The 12,933-nt window shown below is 50.8% G+C and overlaps 2 protein-coding genes across 2 annotated transcripts; both read right to left on the bottom strand.

The window, feature by feature from the left end:
- Positions 5,131-6,379, bottom strand: LOC110436992. Its single transcript, XM_021464914.1, has 6 exons — positions 6,318-6,379; positions 6,099-6,245; positions 5,996-6,019; positions 5,807-5,880; positions 5,238-5,729; positions 5,131-5,142 (listed from the first exon to the last, which is right to left on the bottom strand). Exons 1-6 carry the CDS (start codon positions 6,319-6,321, stop codon positions 5,131-5,133), a joined length of 753 nt encoding a protein of 250 aa, XP_021320589.1. The 5' UTR covers positions 6,322-6,379.
- LOC110436991 lies at positions 7,283-9,546 on the bottom strand. Its single transcript, XM_021464913.1, has 6 exons — positions 8,535-9,546; positions 8,289-8,435; positions 8,144-8,209; positions 7,997-8,070; positions 7,432-7,923; positions 7,283-7,336 (listed from the first exon to the last, which is right to left on the bottom strand). Exons 1-6 carry the CDS (start codon positions 9,544-9,546, stop codon positions 7,283-7,285), a joined length of 1,845 nt encoding a protein of 614 aa, XP_021320588.1.

Raw genomic sequence — 12,933 nt, 5'->3', positions numbered from 1 at the left:
AATGGCGGAACCTTCAAGCAAGAAAGAAGTGCAAAGGCTGACTGGCCGAATAGCAGCCCTCAACAGATTCATTTCAAGATCCGCAGAACGGAGCCTTCCATTCTTCAAAGTGCTGAGAGGAGAAGGTAAAACAGAATGGGGTCCGGAAAAATCAGAGGCCTTCAGGCAGCTCAAGAATTACATTGCAACCAACCTGGTGGTAACAGTGCCTGAGCCAGACACCCCACTACTACTGTATGTGGCTGCCTCCGAGCACGCTGTCAGTGGTGTCCTGGTGCACGAGACAAGCGACAGCAAGGGAACGGTGCAAAGGCCCGTTTACTACGTATCCGAAGCTCTGTCAGGAGCAAAGTTGAACTACACGGAGATAGAAAAAATCGCGTACGCGGTCTTGTGTGCATCAAGGAAGCTCAAGCATTACTTCCAAAGCCATGAGATTAAAGTACCCACTTCGCAGCCATTGGGTGATATCCTTAGGAACAAAGAGGCTTCCGGACGTATAGGAAAATGGGCGGCCGAACTGTCACAGTTTGACATCACCTATGTCCCCAGAACCTCCATAAAATCTCAAGCCCTGGCTGACTTCATGGCAGATTGGACACCTTCGAACAAAGAAGAGGAGAAGGTAGTCGATCAGCCGTGGACGTTGTATACAGATGGCGCCTGGGGTCAAGCAGGAGCAGGAGCAGCAGCCGTTCTAATCGCACCATCTGGACTCAAACTAAAGTTTGCTGTACGACTCGAATTCAAAGCAACAAACAACATAGCTGAGTATGAAGGTCTCATCCTCGGGCTGAACAAAGCTAAGGCTTCGGGAGCAAAAACCCTACTCATCAAAACAGACTCCCAGGTGGTGGCAGGGCAAGTGGAGAAGGAATACCTAGCACACAACCCGGAGCTGGCAAGATATCTGGCCGTCGTAAGAGGCCTGGAAAGAAGGTTCAAGGGATTCACTCTGCAGTACATTCCAAGAGCCGAGAACTACGAGGCAGACGAGCTAGCGAAAGCAGCAGCCAACAACACCCCCTTGCCAGAAGGAACCTTCCACCAGATTATTGCAACACCCGCAACCGAATCGTTGCCAAAAGCTTTTCGCTCAGTCCTGCTGACAGAAAGCGAAGATTGGAGGCAGGCAATAGCTGATTGCCTCAAAGGCAAGACAGCTGCAGATGACGAAGCAATAGCCAAGAGGATGGAGGCAAGAGCAATGAATTACACCACCATTGACGGGATCCTGTACAAGAAAGCCGTAGTCCAACCTTTGCTGAGATGCATATCACAAAGCGAGGGCAGAGAGCTCCTGCAAGAGATACACTCTGGAATGTGCGGGTCTCACATTGGACCTCACGCATTGTCTGCTAAAGCATTAAGACAAGGCTTCTATTGGCCAACTCACATCAAAGATGCTGAAAAAATAGTGAAGACATGCAAAGCCTGCCAAACCTTCTCACCAATTCAGTCAGGACCTTCAGCACCAACTCAGCTTATATCAGCATCATGGCCGTTGCAGAGATGGGGAATGGACCTGGTAGGACCGATGCCAACTGCCCAGGGGGGAAACAAATTCGCCGTCGTGGCCATCGAATACTTCACAAGATGGATCGAAGCTAAGCCACTGGCAACCATAACCTCTGAAACAATCAGGAAATTTTTCTGGCAGAACATAGTCTGCAGATTCGGAGTTCCAAGCTTGCTCACAGTTGACAACGGGAAGCAGTTTGATTCAGACAGTTTCAAGGAATTCTGCCATCACATAGGAACCAAAATTGCTTTCGCGTCTGTTTATCACCCAGAGTCAAACGGGGCCGTGGAAAGAGCAAACAGAACAATATTCTCCGCAATCTCCAAGACCTTACTCAACCTACGCAAGGGAAAATGGGTTGAAGAACTACCCAGAGTTGTATGGTCACATAACACAACAGTTTCAAGAACAACTGGGTTCACTCCATTCAAGCTCTTGTATGGGGAAGAGGCAATGTTGCCCGAAGAAATCAAACACCAAAGCCTGCGTTCCATGAAGCAGCAGTTGGCTGAAGATGAAGAGTACTGCAAGTAAACCTTAGAATCAATAAGACTTGAGGCAGTGGAGAACATTACCAGGTATCAACAAGAAACCAAGAATTGGAGAGACCGCAAGGTAGTACGAAAAGACATACAAAATGGGGACCTGGTACTCAGGAAAAAAGGAGATCACCCAAACGCTGGTAAATTGCAACCCAAGTGGGAAGGACCTTATACAGCAATACAAGCGGGAAGGTCGGCATCCTTCTACCTGAAAGACCTCGAAGGTAGAACCTCCACCCACACGTGGAACGTCGACAATCTACGAAGATTTTACATTTGAGTGTAAGGATGACCCCCGCAAAATAAGCGGCGGCATCCACGTCCCTAAATACGCTTGTTTTCTTTTTCTCTCTACTTATTCGCACTCCAAGGTCTGCACTCTTTTCCTCACAAGGGTACTCCTACCAGGAGGTGAGGTTTTTAACGAGGCAGAACCTATGTAAAAACCTCTGAGATATAAAGAGGAATCCACCCCAGAACCAAAGCCCAAAAGTCGAAAAACAGCCAGCAACGAGGCTGTAGCATTCGACAAACCATCACGTGATCACAAGGACCCTCCGCAGCTTTCATCCAAAAGCAAAGAAAGCTCGGAACGTCCTCAAAGGTGAAAAAGCACCAAATCCTTAGCAAAAGACCTAGCCAAGAGCCGGGCAGCAAGGATAGCATGGCCAAAAAGTGAAAAAGTCCTGTCCTCCTCAGGCATCACACGGCCAGAAGGAACAAAACCTTCAAACCTGACAAAGACCTGAGGACAATCAGGCATCAGGAACTATATTATTTTCGCCAAAAGGCAGCGGAGGTTTAACATTCACAGGACAGACCTCATCAAAATTCACATAACCTTCACCAAAATAAGGTCGAAGGTATCCTGCTACTCTAAGCAGACCCCTAACAAACAAAGTGTGAAAATAAAACAAAACTACAATAACCCTCAGTCAGGTACAGCAAAACCAACTACCACAACAACCATCAATAACCCGATAATAAATTTTTAACCTAACAGAGTACATAAAATAAATGCATGAAAGCCTATAAAACCAGGCTCACCTTGCCCCCACCCTCAATCAGGATCAGTATACAAAGACCCGAGCATCGAGTGCAAACCTAGCAGTCAAAAAGCAAAAATCCTAGGCCACCATGGAAGCAGGAGTTAGCCTCACAACAGCAACAAAAGTTTGTATCACACGAAGCTTCGTAATACTAGAACTGCGGCGTTGTGATGAACATCGACCACAAAGTCGTGTACAGCCACAACAAAAACAATGGAAGTCAGACTCAGAGGTCTCTGAAGGGTATCGCACGAAGTCTCGTAACGTCCCTTCAGAACCTCCGACTCAGATACCCGAAGGTTCTCCTCGACAACACTCCATGGGAGTCGAGCAAAGAAAAAAAGTAGCACAATTCAGCGGAGGCTCCTTCGCACCAATAAAGTCGAAGGTTCTAAGGCCAAGAAGCGGCGATCCTCCGCGCAAGAAAAAATCAACAACACCTTCGCAACATCGAGCATCAAGCACAAGCATGCCACAACAACACAAAGATCCTTAGGATCAACACCACCGTGACGTTGCAATGTATAAACGTTATAGCGCGAAGGTTGCAATAAAAATAAAGCTAAAAGGTGCGGAGACCATGGCCGAAGCAATGGTTAAAATGTCTGATCTTTATTAACTATAAACAACAAAAGTTTACAACCAAAAACGAAAAACATCCTTCGACCGTCAAGAGTCGAAGGTTCTAAGACCCTCGCACAATTTTTACATACGAATCTGGAATAAGCCTAAGCTCATCGCAGTAATCACGAACAAGAAAATCCACTAAGTCATCAATACTACGCGTAGGATACTTATGGCGCCACCAATCAATCAGGTAACCCCTCGCATACAGATCTCCACGCTTGAACGTCACAGGGGTAACGTAGCTTCCTTCGACAAAGTTCGAAGGAAGAACATCCTCTGGACCAGACCTCACAACCTGTACAAAAAAAAGAGAGAAACTTCAAAACCAAAACGTATTACGAAGGATAAAACCAAAACGTATTACGAAGCTTTCGAACCTCCGGATAACCATGGAGAAAAGGCTCAGCCAAATCCTCGGAAACCTCCGACACCCAGCGTACCCTATCCTTCTCACCAAAGATGCGAAGGATAGGATATGGCGGCTGCGCAAAAACAACAAACCTTGTCAAAGAAATATACACATAACCTACGATAAACGAAAAATAAAGCAAAAACAACCACCTAAGCCGGAGGCCATGAACCTCGGCGCGCAAGCGACCGGACGAATTCAGATCGTTCGTCATCTAGGTCATATCCAACAAACTCAAACATATCCACCACCCTCATGTTAGGGAAGGCAATTCGCCAGTACTCCCACAATTCGCCAGAAACATAAATCCATTTGTAAAAAATTGAAAGGGGAGTAATGTAATGATCCTGCGCAGGTCCTCCGCCAGAGACCTGCGCAGGATCAAAGTGTAAAACAAAGGCTTATCTGAAAACAACTCAATATATTACATTTTCAACAGTCTTTACAAATTAAGCAAAACCTCCGGCCTTAGTTACAAAAAAGCGTCACATGCTTGGACGCAAAAAAGACTAAGAAAAACCTAAAAACTAAAAAGCCTCACACCTGAGGCGGAGGAGGAGCAGAAGTCTCGGGCAGCTCTGGAACCTTGGCAGCATATCCCTCCGGAGCTTTGGCACCAGCATCACGAGCCTCCGCTTCAGCCTGGGTCGGAGGATGCGCCTCGCTTGGTGGACGCGAAGGACCGGCCTTGTCAACCTTAGCCTTCTTCTTCGCAATCTCCTACAAAATACCCATCTTAAGTAACATTGCAAAACAGCAAAACATAATACAAAAATAAAAACCAAGTCAAAGAATACCTCAGCGCGACGAGCCTCCGCCATCTTCTTCGCCTCAGCCCGCCCAAACCTAATCCAGAACGAACTAATGAAGTTCCGGACAGACTTGCGCAGGCTCGAGGTGCCCTCGCCAACATCCTTCGCCGACGCGAACTCCTCCTTGGCAACATCCTCCGCGTGGGAGCAACCTCCGCGGCGCAGCAGCTTAACAAAGGAGCTAACCGCGGCCAAAGCCCCAAAATCAACAGCACCCCCGACAAAGTCAGGGAGCATGCGGATATGAGACTTCAGCCATGCGAGGGCAGCCCCAACGTCGCCGCCGGACGGAGGAGCAGAGGTGCTACCCCCAAACTTCGCCAGCGAGTCGGCATAGAGCCCAACAATAGCTGCAGCCTCCGCTTCTGCCTTCTGTATGCGAGTCTGCAGCTCAGCCGCAGACGTCCGCTCAGCGTCAAGCTCTTTGCGAAGGCGTTCAGCAATGTCCTCCGCCTTCTCGGCTCGCTGCAGGGCCAAGTCCCTAACTCTCCCCGCCTCAGTGACACTCGTGCGGAGGACAGCCGCCGAAGCTTCGGCATCTTCTTTATCCTTCTTCAAGGCCTCCGACCCAGTTTTGTAGTCATCCCTTTCCTTTCTCAGGGACTCAATTTCCCGCCTGACGGAAGAAAACTCCTTAACCTCCTCCGTCAGGCGAGCCTTCTCAACCTCCAAGGTCTCGTTCTCCTTCTTCAGAGCACCAATAGCCTCGTCCCGGCAAATAACCTCCCGGGAGCAGCGCTCCTCCAAGGCGGCAGCCATGTGATGACCCTGCTCAAAAAATAAGAATTACAACCAACCTCCGAGCGAAAAACGGCGAAGGAAAATATAACACATCGCAAACGTACAAGGCTATGGTGCTCATATTGCACGCGAAGGAGCGTGTCAAAGTCCATGCCGCGGAGCTTCTGACGAAAACGATCTGTAAAGCAAAAACAAGTAAGAAAAAACATCGTAAGAAACAAAAAACCTTTGGCGGAGGCCAGACAACGAACCTCCGACCAAGGAATGAACCTCGCGCAAGGCATCAGTCCAACCTGTGATCGAAGGATCAGAAGCACCTGCGCAAAACAAAAACAAACCTTAGAATAAAATGCCAAAAAACAAACCAATTAGTTGAACAAAAAAGAAGAAACTCACCGGGACCAATAACATCAGCAGGCGAAGGCCTACTTGCCAACGCAGAAGGCGCGGGCTCACGCCGCGGAGGAACAGCAAGTCCTTCCTGCGCAACGCTGGCGCCTTTAGCTAACTCCTCCGCGGTAGCCAGCCCAGCAAAAACATCCTCTGAAAAAAAAATGAGACCAAGTCAAGCAAAAAACGCAGAAAAACAAGAATCAATAAAAATAAAATCTTTACCCATGTACAACGAGTTTATACCATCTCCAGCCGCACGCGGTGGAGCCTCCACCCTCTTTATCCTTCGAATAGAGACAGACTCTGCCTCATCACTGGATTCCTCTTGCCCACCCTTCGGCAGGATCATTACATTACTCCCCTTTCAATTTTTTACAAAGGGATTTATGTTTCTGGCGAATTGTGGGAGTACTGGCGAATTGCCTTCCCTAACATGAGGGTGGTGGATATGTTTGAGTTTGTTGGATATGACCTAGATGACGAACGATCTGAATTCGTCCGGTCGCTTGCGCGCCGAGGTTCATGGCCTCCGGCTTAGGTGGTTGTTTTTGCTTTATTTTTCGTTTATCGTAGGTTATGTGTATATTTCTTTGACAAGGTTTGTTGTTTTTGCGCAGCCGCCATATCCTATCCTTCGCATCTTTGGTGAGAAGGATAGGGTACGCTGGGTGTCGGAGGTTTCCGAGGACTTGGCTGAGCCTTTTCTCCATGGTTATCCGGAGGTTCGAAAGCGTCACATGCTTGGACGCAAAAAAGACTAAGGAAAACCTAAAAACTAAAAAGCCTCACACCTGAGGCGGAGGAGGAGCAGAAGTCTCGGGCAACTCTGAAACCTTGGCACCAGATCCCTCCGGAGCTCTGGCACCAGCATCACGAGCCTCCGCTTCAGCCTGGGTCGGAGGACGCGCCTCGCTTGGTGGACGCGAAGGACCGGCCTTGTCAACCTTAGCCTTCTTCTTCGCAATCTCCTACAAAATACCCATCTTAAGTAACATTGCAAAGCAGCAAAGAAAAGTACAAAAAGAAAAAACCAAATCAAGAATACCTCAGCGCGACGAGCCTCCGCCATCTTCTTCGCCTCAGCCCGCCCAAACCTAATCCAGAACGAACTGATAAAGTTCTGGACAGATTTGCGCAGGCCGGGGGTGCCCTCGCCAACGTCCTCCGCCGTGGCAAACTCCACCTTATCAACCCCCTCGGCGTGGGAGCAACCTCCGCGCCGCAATAGCCGAGCGAAGGAGCTAACCGCAGCCAAAGCCCCAAAATCAACCGCTCCTCCGACAAATTCAGGGAGCATGCGGATATGGGACTTCAACCACGCGAGGCTAGCCCCAACGTCACCGCTGGGCGGAGGTGCAGAGGTGCTACCTCCGAACTGCGCCAGCGAGTGGGTGTAGAGCCCAACAACAGCCGCAGCCTCCACCTCCGCCTTCTGCAGACGGGACTGCAACGCAGCAACAGACGTCCTTTCAGCATCCAACTCCTTGCGCAACCGGTCAGCAACGTCTTCGGCCTTCTCAGCGCGCTGCACAGCCAGGTCCTTCGTCCGTTCATGCTGGGAAGCACTCTCGCGAAGGACAGCCGCAGCAGCTTCAGCCTCCTCCTTCTCCTTCTTAAGAACCTCCGACGCAGTCTTAAACTCTTCCTTCTCCTTCCTTAGCACCTCAACCGCCTGCCGAATAGAAGCAAATCCCTTAACTTCCTCCGACAGGCGAGCCTTCTCAGCCTCCAAAGTTTCATTTTCCTTTTTAAGAGCCCCAATTGCTTCATCACGGCAAATAACCTCTCGGGAGCACCGCTCCTCCAAGGCAGCAGCCATGTGATGACCCTGCCCAAAAACAACACACATGAAACCTCCGAATAAAAACGGCGAAGGAAAATACAACACATCACAAACATACAAGGCTATGGTGCTCATATTGCACGCGGAGGAGCGTGTCAAAGTCCATGCCGCGGAGCTTCTGACGAAAACGATCTGTAAAGCAAAAAAAAGTAAGAAAAAACATCGTAAGAACCATAAACCCTTTGGCGGAGGCCAGACAACGAACCTCCGACCAAGGAATGAACCTCGCGCAATGCACCAGTCCAACCTGTGATCGAAGGATCAGAAGCACCTGCGCAAAACCACAACCAACCTTAGAATAACATACCAAAAAACAAACCAATGGATAGAACAAAAAATAAGAAACTTACCGGGGCCAAGTACATCAGCAGGCGAAGGCCTGTTGGCCAACGCAGAAGGCGCAGGCTCACGCCGCGGAGGAACGGCAAGTCCTTCCTGCGCAACGCTGGCGCCTTTAGCCATCTCCTCCGCGGTAGCCAGCCCAGCAAAAAGATCCGCTGAAAGATATACAAAAAACATGAGACCAAGTCAATCAAAATATGCATAAAAACACATAATCAACAAAAAATCATTACCCATGTACAACGAATTAATACCGTCACCAGCCGGACGAAGGGAAGCCTCCGCTCTCCTGATCCTCCGAACAGAGGCGGACTCAGCTTCATCGCTGGACTCCACCTGAACCTCCTTAGGCGGGGAACCTCCTCCAGCAGATACCTCACGTGCAGGACTCGCCTGCCGTGCACGACTCGCCTCCCGTGCAGGACTCCCCCTAGGGGCCTCCGCGTCGGAGGAATCCTCACCAAGAAGCGACGCAAAAGGCGCCCGCAAAGACGAGGCCGCACGGGAAGCTTGAACCTCAGGACCTCCGCCAGCAGCGACGATCTCCGCAGGAGTAGAAGCCACCGAGTTCGACTCGGCAGCAGAAGATCGCGCGGAAGAAGACTCCACAGGAGTCTCCAGCACAACACCCGCCTTGTGCTTCTTCGCAAGCTGCTTGACTGCGCCGCCCCCCTTCCTCTTCTTCGACTCCGCCAAAGCAACAGCCTTGGAAGAGTCCTTCTTCTTCTCCAATCCAAGCAACACATCCGGAGGAATAACATAATCCTCATACTCGATCCCCAATTCCTCAAAAACACGGTTGAAGCGGGGCATCGTCCCGAGCGCAGACCTCCGCTGGAGATATTCCTTCTCCGAGATCTTCCCGACGATCCTCCGAGCAGAAACCTCCACGCGATCAAGGAAGGACTCCTTGGTCTCATCCTCCGGAATACCCGCGCCAAACCGGGGAAACGGTAACCCCTCCGGAGGACCAAACACAGGAACTTGCACCATCTCAATGGTGAACTCATCGGTCCTGCGGCCAAGGGGCCAGTAGTCAGCAGCGACCATCTCCTCAACCAAATCCCGGCCTCCGGAATATCGGCATGCCAGCGCAAATGCCTTATCACAGGCCAGTCGCTCCTCCGACATTTCCTGCGAAGGATCAACCTTCGAGAAAGGCTTCAGCTCCTTCATCAACGACGCGTAAGGATAAACCTTATCAACGCTGCCGTCATCTAAAGTCTTCGACGCAGCGGGGGTCTTCACGTAGAACCAGGCTCTCATCCAATCCTTCTCCCACTTGCCCTTTTGGCAGTAGGACATCTCGCACCTTGGCCCAGGCATTGTGCGGCGCGGCATGAACGCGCAGCTTCCAAACTGCGCAATGCACTCAACACCTTCAGCATCCTTCACCTTCTTAGGTTGACGCTGAAGTTCAAAATACGAGCAGAAAGTATCAATGTGGGGCATGGCTCCGTAGGATTCACACGCCCAGGCAAATTTGCTAAGGGTTAGTATCCCATTGGGGCTGAAATGCTGTAGCTCCACGTTGAAACTCTCCATCACTTCGCGAAGGAAATGATACGGAGGCATCCGAAGCCCGCAGGTGAAGAAATCCCTAAAAACCACCGCATAACCTTCCCCAGGCGCAGGCACCGTTTGACCCGCAGGAGGAGCCTCCGCCCGACCATCCTTGAAAAATCTAGCCTCAACCATATCGGCGATGTCCTCCATCCTCACAGTCGACTGCCCAAACTCAAAGGTAATCGCCGCCATCTCCTCAAACTCCTTCGCACTGACCAAGTCACCAACAGAAGCTTCGACGTCAGATAACGTCTCCTCCAGATCTTGAGCTGCGGCCACCTCAATCATCCACTCCTCAAACCTCCGCAGCCAACCTCCAGACCTCACACTAAGGAAATTGCGCAAAGGACCAGAAAAATCTGACCTCGAAGGACGCGGCGGAGGAAGTTGAGCCACCGTAAAACCTCCGACAACACTTGGGAACACAACCAAAAGGCGCGCGAGCAGCTCAGAGAGCAAGATGTGGCGAAGGAAAGCGTGCAGGCAAAGCGAGGCAGGGGTGAGAGCTCAAAGCTCCCCATCATCCCCTTTTATAGGGGGGGGCCTGCGACCACGTGACCGTTGCGATTCCCCGCGCCCAACGGCTAAAAGCGGAGGATTCGGGCCGACCGTTGCGATTCTCCATCACCAACGGCTAAATCCAACGACTATAATAACCTCCAAAATATAAATCGCGAAGGATAACAAGGTATCAGAACAGTAATGACCATAGGATCCTTGCAAAACAAACAAACCAAAGAAATTATGACTAAGTAAAAGAAACATTTTTCCAACAATGCTAACAAGCACATCCTGCGCACCAGGGGGGAAGGCAGCAACCGTGCTCGTAGCCTCCGCAGCGCGGCATGTTTTTGAGCACATGGACCGCAGGAGTGCCATTAGCCCAAAAAGGGGGGAACTGTTGGGGAACAGCTGCGTCCTTCCCCCTGGTAGCGTCGAAGGTTATCCTTCACCCAAGGAACCTCCGACGCCTGAAGCGTCGAAGGATATCCTTCACTGGAAAACACTAATGTTGACGACTCGTCTGGTCGTGCTAAGTGTGTGCAGGGACTGAGACACCGGCGGAGGCCCGCAAGCAAGGAAAGGGGGGAACCTCCTACCTTCCCGGGTCCGAGGATGGCGAGAACGCGGCCAGGCCGAAGACCTCCGACTCGACTAGGCTAAGGGGGAACCCCCGGGGTGGCCGGGACGAGCGACCTCCGGCCCGGCCAGGCTGAGGAACCTCCGACACCGAAGTGTCGGAGGATCCGCGATTGGGCGGAGGATCCAAGCCTCCGACCGACTGAAGCCCCAGACAGAGGATAAATGAAGGACTTGCAATGTGAAGTTACACAGGTGACTTAGGGTCAGTAGACTGTGGTGTAAGAATATGCTGGAATATCCTCCCACCGTCACGGGGTATTTATGTAAATGTCGTTAGGTCGGTTTCCGGGCCCTATATAAGGGGCGCGATGCCGTCGTTAATGGGGAGAGAGTATTCACTGTTTTCACCTACCGTTGAGCCTACTGTCCGTTGGAGCTCAAGCCTCTCACGGCACCGAGTGAGAAGGTTCACGTTTTACCGTACTGCTGGGGAGTGCGGAGAGCATCTTCCCAACATTTAGCCTTGTGGTCGTGGGTTCGAGCCCCACGGTGGGCGCCAATGTTGGGGAGATGCTCTCCGCACTCCCCAGCAGTACGGTGAATCGTGAACCTTCTCACTCGGTGCCGTGAGGGGTTTGAGCTCCAACGGACAGTAGGCTCAACAGTAGGTGAAAACAGTGAATGCCCTCCACCTTTTTATTAATGTCGGCGTGCTCCTTTTATAGGGCTCGGAAACCGACCTAAGACAGTTACAGATATGCCCCGTGACGGTGGGGGAATATTCCAGCATATTCGTACATCACAGTCTGCTGATCCCAAGTTACTTGCGTAATTTCACACTACAGGCTCTCCACGCGCTCCTCGTCCGGGGCTTCAGACTGTCGAACGCTCGTATCCTTCGCCCGGCAGTCGATCCTTCGACTCTTCCGCGTCGAAGGTTCCATGAGCTGGCTGAGTCGGAGGTTGCTCGGGTTGGCCACTTCGGAGGCCGCTCGGCTCAGATGCGCCGGAGGTTTATCTCCTCCGCCGCATCTCCCGAACATCCTTCGCCATAGGAAAGCTCGAAGGTTCCCCCCTTCTTCGCCCGCAGATCTCCGCCGGTGCTCCAGTCCCTGCATATGCTCAACATAGCGAGAGTCATGTCAACGTTAGCCTTTCTCAGGGTCCTCCGCATGCATCTGCACGGAGGTTTCCTGGGTGGAGGATAGCCTTAGACGCTACCAGGTCGGAGGTTACTCGGGTGAAGGATAACCTCAGACGCTACCAGGGGGAAGGATGCGGCCATTCCCCAACACAGATGATCACCATAATCTGAGAGAGCTCGACTCCCTTGGCCTCTTCTCTGTTCTGGAATATTCTTTTTGTTCTTCTCTATCTGCTGCTTCTCCCCTTTATAGCTGCTACTTGGTGCTTGCAGTCCAAAACAACAAAGCCTAAAGTCGCTGACAACTAGGCCCATGTATCGTATAGTATCAGGTGTGACAATACCACCCCCACGAAACATTGCATGTCCCCAAGCAATGGCTTGAATGTTGTGGCCGTCAGTGCCACCAGGATCCCATGGTACATTCAAATATATTGCTAACAGTGCCCTCCCCATGTCATATAGGGTGTCTCCAAAGACAGTTAAGGTGTAGCATCCTCTTTTACTACTCATACTTGGAAGCCAGACCCAGAAACGCTCCCTTGGATCATACCTTTCTGCTGATTCCAGGTACACGCTTCCATCATAGCCACCAGACATATGGACGACTCCATTCGGGAAATCAGACTATCCTATTTCCACGATATTCCCGAAGCTGAAAATTCTCTTATCCAGGCTACAAATTAGATGTTCTAGATAGCATTTCAATTGTCTCAATGAAAACCATGGTGAAGCCTAATTGTTGATTCGACGAAGTCTTCAAAAGCGCTCTGGCCGATATATTGTGAACCAGAGGCACGCTCAGGTTTAGCCATTTTCTGCATTGGTGCGAGTTCTTGGCCCAAAAAGGTGCCATTATG

This window comes from Sorghum bicolor, chromosome 7, assembly GCF_000003195.3.
Source record: "Sorghum bicolor cultivar BTx623 chromosome 7, Sorghum_bicolor_NCBIv3, whole genome shotgun sequence".
Lineage (NCBI taxonomy): Eukaryota > Viridiplantae > Streptophyta > Magnoliopsida > Poales > Poaceae > Sorghum > Sorghum bicolor.
The sequence above is the reverse complement of the archived record's forward strand: the minus strand, read 5'-3'. Positions and strand labels throughout refer to the sequence as shown.

What these genes read in the sequence shown, in the direction of transcription:
- LOC110436992 (XM_021464914.1), bottom strand. An exon ending in TTCTGATCCTTCGATCACAG is followed by an intron (nt 5,881 to 5,995) that starts GTTGGACTGATG and finishes TTTGCTTTACAG; the next exon opens with ATCGTTTTCGTCAGAAGCTC. An exon ending in AATATGAGCACCATAGCCTT is followed by an intron (nt 5,730 to 5,806) that starts GTACGTTTGCGA and finishes TTTTTTGAGCAG; the next exon opens with GGTCATCACATGGCTGCCGC.
- LOC110436991 (XM_021464913.1), bottom strand. Translation starts at nt 9,546, where the DNA reads ATGAGAGCCTGGTTCTACGTGAAGACCCCCGCTGCGTCGAAGACTTTA. An exon ending in CCTTCGTCCGGCTGGTGACG is followed by an intron (nt 8,436 to 8,534) that starts GTATTAATTCGT and finishes TATATCTTTCAG; the next exon opens with CGGATCTTTTTGCTGGGCTG. An exon ending in GGTTCATTCCTTGGTCGGAG is followed by an intron (nt 8,071 to 8,143) that starts GTTCGTTGTCTG and finishes TTTGCTTTACAG; the next exon opens with ATCGTTTTCGTCAGAAGCTC.